Here is a 3831-nt window from a genome sequence, read left to right as displayed (position 1 = left end):
AAAAAAACCTAACCTAACCTAACTTAACCTAACTAAACCTAACCTAACCTAATGTAACCTAACCCAACCAACCAACCTAACCTAACCCAACCTAACCTAACTAATCTAACTAAACCTAATCTAACCTAACCTAACCTAACTAAACCTAATCTAACCTAACCTAACCCAACCTAACTAAACCTAATCTAACCTAACCTAACTAAACCTAATCTAACCTAACTAAACCTAACCTCAGGGGCCGTCGTGATTGGTGGAAATAATTATGCTTTTTTTTTTTCATTGGCTGCTGCTTCAGTTTCAAAGAACAGAACCAATCAGCGTAAACAATTAAGCGCATGCTCAGACAATGGTATGTCACGGAGCCGGCCGAGCCGCCGCTATAGAGAGGACCGGTGTCACACGTCCTTCTCTCACGAGAGGTCAAGTGTGTGTGTGTGTGTGTGTGTGTGTGTGTGTGTGTATTTACCTAGTTGTAGTTTTACAGGGCCTGGGCTTTATGCTTGTGTGGCCCTGTCTCCATATCTACATTTATCCAATCTTACTTTAAAAGTATGCACACTCGTTGCAGACACTACTTCTTCATTTAAACTGTTCCACGTCTCAATACATCTTTGCGGGAAACTATATTTTTTAACATCTCTCAGGCATCTTCCTTTTCTCAGCTTTTTACTATGCGATCTTGTGCATCGAATGTCATATTCTTCTCTCAGGATCAGTTTCTCATTATCCACTTGGTCCATTCCATTGATCAATTTATAAACTTGCCAGTTGCGTCCTCCCCGCTGAGTCGGAAGGACGTCATAATTATCACTCTCTGTGTTTACATGAGTTGCAGCCCCTACAAGAGGAAATCAGAAGTGATTTGGAGTGAACACGCCTACTCAGTGGCTACTGAGGGAGGTCTAGGCCCGTTCTGCCAGCCAGAAACAACCCAGAAGAAGACAGAAAATAAGTGTCCGTGCCTGAGTTTGGTGGTGCACCCCGCCACAAAGCCTGCTGCTTCCCACGTGGGCCCAGCACAAAGGACTATGCTCGTCGCAGGCACTGTTGAGGTGGAGCTAGCCATAGCAGCCCTAGAGGACATGGAGATTGTTGAAGAGCCTCGTCCTGCACCATCTGGCAAGGAAAAACACCAGAAAAATGCTGCTGCTGTGTTTACATGAGTTGCAGCCCCTACAAGAGGAAATCAGAAGTGATTTGGAGTGAACACGCCTACTCAGTGGCTACTGAGGGAGGTCTAGGCCCGTTCTGCCAGCCAGAAACAACCCAGAAGAAGACAGAAAATAAGTGTCCGTGCCTGAGTTTGGTGGTGCACCCCGCCACAAAGCCTGCTGCTTCCCACGTGGGCCCAGCACAAAGGACTATGCTCGTCGCAGGCACTGTTGAGGTGGAGCTAGCCATAGCAGCCCTAGAAGACATGGAGATTGTTGAAGAGCCTCGTCCTGCACCATCTGGCAAGGAAAAACACCAGAAAAATGCTGCTGCTGACCAGATTCCCTGTCTAGATGTACCTGCCCCGGCCATCTCGGACTGTTCTTCCCTGTTGTCCATGGAAAGACAGCCAGTGAGCTTTTCAGCTGGTTTGCTGCCCTGCTGAAACAACACCCAGACCTGCAGCCACTCTACAAGGAGGGACGGAACCAGCCCTATATAACGGTCAGTACTGACTCCTCCTTTTATGCCACCCTGTTGAGTGAGGGCTTTCTGGGCCTGGTTATGGAGTGCCCTGGCGAGGAGGGCACTCACCCTGTTATTATCCATGGAATGGCAACACACATCAATGTCAACCTGATAGAGGTACCAGCTGGATTCCATGGGCTGAAGAGGAGGATGGTGGAGCAGATGGCAAGGCCCCAACTGTTGGGAGTGGTGACAGGTAAGGTGCCCAGTGAGGTGCATCTCCTGGGCCTTGGATGTCGGCGTGTGGAGCAGTATACACCTGAACCTGACCTGTGCCGCCACTGTAGTCGCTGGGGACACAAGGAGTGGCGCTGCCAGTCTGTCCCTCGCTGCAGGTACTGTGCTGGCCCCCATAAGTCAGCACAGTGCCTGGATAAGATCAAGGAGGGCACCAAAATCCCTCCTCACTGCTGCAATTGTGGGGGTGACCACAACGCCCACTCCACCCTCTGCACTGTCAGGCGTCGGCCCCAAAGGGAGTCTGCCACGGATGAGGTGAGTCGGCCCAGGCTTGTGTTCCGCCAGGCTCCACCTCCCCTGACCAACGCCTAGGCGACGAAGCCCTCCTTCTCGGCCGCTGCCCCTTACCTGTCCCAGCCTTCCTGCCCCACCGCTGGCACTTCAACCACACCTGCCGTGTTCCCACCTTTGCCGCAGCGCACTGCTATAGTGCCCCCTGTGCCTCTAAACACAGTGTCTCAGGCAGGCATCACTCAGGAACTGCCTGGCACCAGCACTACCCAGCAGCTAATGGCAGTGGTGAGTGCACTAGCCGCCCAAGTGGACAATCTGACTGCAACAGTCTCTGGTCTTAGTACCAAGTTTGCCGCCTTCAAGAACCAGCAGCACACAGTATGCAGTGAGATCTCCACTGTGGCCCCATCCCTAGCCAGCGGTGCTCAACAGGGCCAAGGAGAGAGTGCCGTGTGTCAGCATAGCCTGTGCAACCCACCCACGAAAAAGGACAAGGCCGCAGAGCAATGTGCAACTGCTGCTGCACCCACACCAAGGATGGATACCCCCGTCAAGCCAGTCAAGGGAGCCACACGACAGCCCCAGAGCCTCTCAGGGATGGCCCCTGCTCCCCCTGCTTCAGAGAGCAAGTCACCTGTGGCAGACTGTGAGGAGGATGCTGCAGGTGAATGGACACTGGTCAGCCAAAAGAAGAAGCGGTGCTACAGCCCAATCCTAGCCTGGACTGCCAGCCCCGAGCTGGACCAGGGACACCTGAAGACTGCCAGCCCCAAGCCAGACCAGGGACATCTGAAGACTGCCAGCTCCGAGCCAGACCAGGGACATCTGAAGACTGCCAGCCCCGAGCCAGACCAGGGACATCTGATGGCAGCCATGCAGATGCTGATGGAGCAGATGTCTCGCCTGACACAGGAAGTGGATGGCCTGAAGACACAGATGCAACACCATCGCGATGAACGGTAAGAGTTTCCGCACCCTAACATGGAATGTCAATGGTCTACATGCCTGTTTCACTGACTTACAGTCTCATGTCTTTCTCCATAAGCCTGACATTATTGCCTTACAGGAGGTAGGGCCAAGGCTGCCTGAGCTGTGCGGTTATGCCTCCCACACCCTCAGTTGTGGTGACGGCAGTAGTCGGGGGATGGCCACTTACATTAAACATGGGATTCCAGTTAACTTCATGGAAATGAGGATCACTGAGGGTATTGAATTTATTACTGTTTCCTTGCACACTGTGGGTGAAATTATTTACTTTGTAAACATGTACATTCATGTTGGTGCTTTGAATATTGCAAATTTTTCTGAATATGTTCTTGAAGAGCAAAGTGTTATCATGGGTGACCTTAATGCCAGGCATAAGGAATTAGGAAGCCACCTCACCACCAATGCCAATGGTGTGCACTGGAAGGCTTTCCTTAACACCACAGATACAGCTGTACTTACTGGGGACCACACACCCACACATGTTCAAGGAGGCAGACTTGATTATGTAGCCCTCATCAATATGCCAACATATACTGCCCAAACTTATCTTGTCAGGTCATTGCTGAGCGACCACTTCGCCCTGGAGACGACCCTCCCGGTGCAGTCCGCCCCAGCAGTGCCCAGGAAGCGCTTGACGGTGCCACCATCCAGGATGATGGACCTTGTCGTCCATGTGGTGGCGTGGTACGC

General features: G+C 52.0%; 1 protein-coding gene across 1 annotated transcript; it reads left to right on the top strand.

Annotated features, from left to right (window-relative positions):
* Nucleotides 1-671: 671 nt before the first annotated feature.
* Nucleotides 672-1597, top strand: LOC123512451. The gene is made up of 2 exons (XM_045268868.1): nt 672-824; nt 1160-1597. The coding sequence occupies exons 1-2, from the start codon at nt 672-674 to the stop codon at nt 1595-1597; spliced, it is 591 nt and encodes a 196-aa protein (XP_045124803.1).
* The last annotated feature ends 2234 nt before the right edge of the window (nt 1598-3831 follow it).

The sequence above is a fragment of the Portunus trituberculatus genome, chromosome 33 (genome assembly GCF_017591435.1).
Source record: "Portunus trituberculatus isolate SZX2019 chromosome 33, ASM1759143v1, whole genome shotgun sequence".
Lineage (NCBI taxonomy): Eukaryota > Metazoa > Arthropoda > Malacostraca > Decapoda > Portunidae > Portunus > Portunus trituberculatus.
The sequence above is the reverse complement of the archived record's forward strand: the minus strand, read 5'-3'. Positions and strand labels throughout refer to the sequence as shown.

What these genes read in the sequence shown, in the direction of transcription:
- LOC123512451 (XM_045268868.1), top strand. Translation starts at nt 672, where the DNA reads ATGCGATCTTGTGCATCGAATGTCATATTCTTCTCTCAGGATCAGTTT. An exon ending in TTATCACTCTCTGTGTTTAC is followed by an intron (nt 825 to 1,159) that starts ATGAGTTGCAGC and finishes TGCTGTGTTTAC; the next exon opens with ATGAGTTGCAGCCCCTACAA.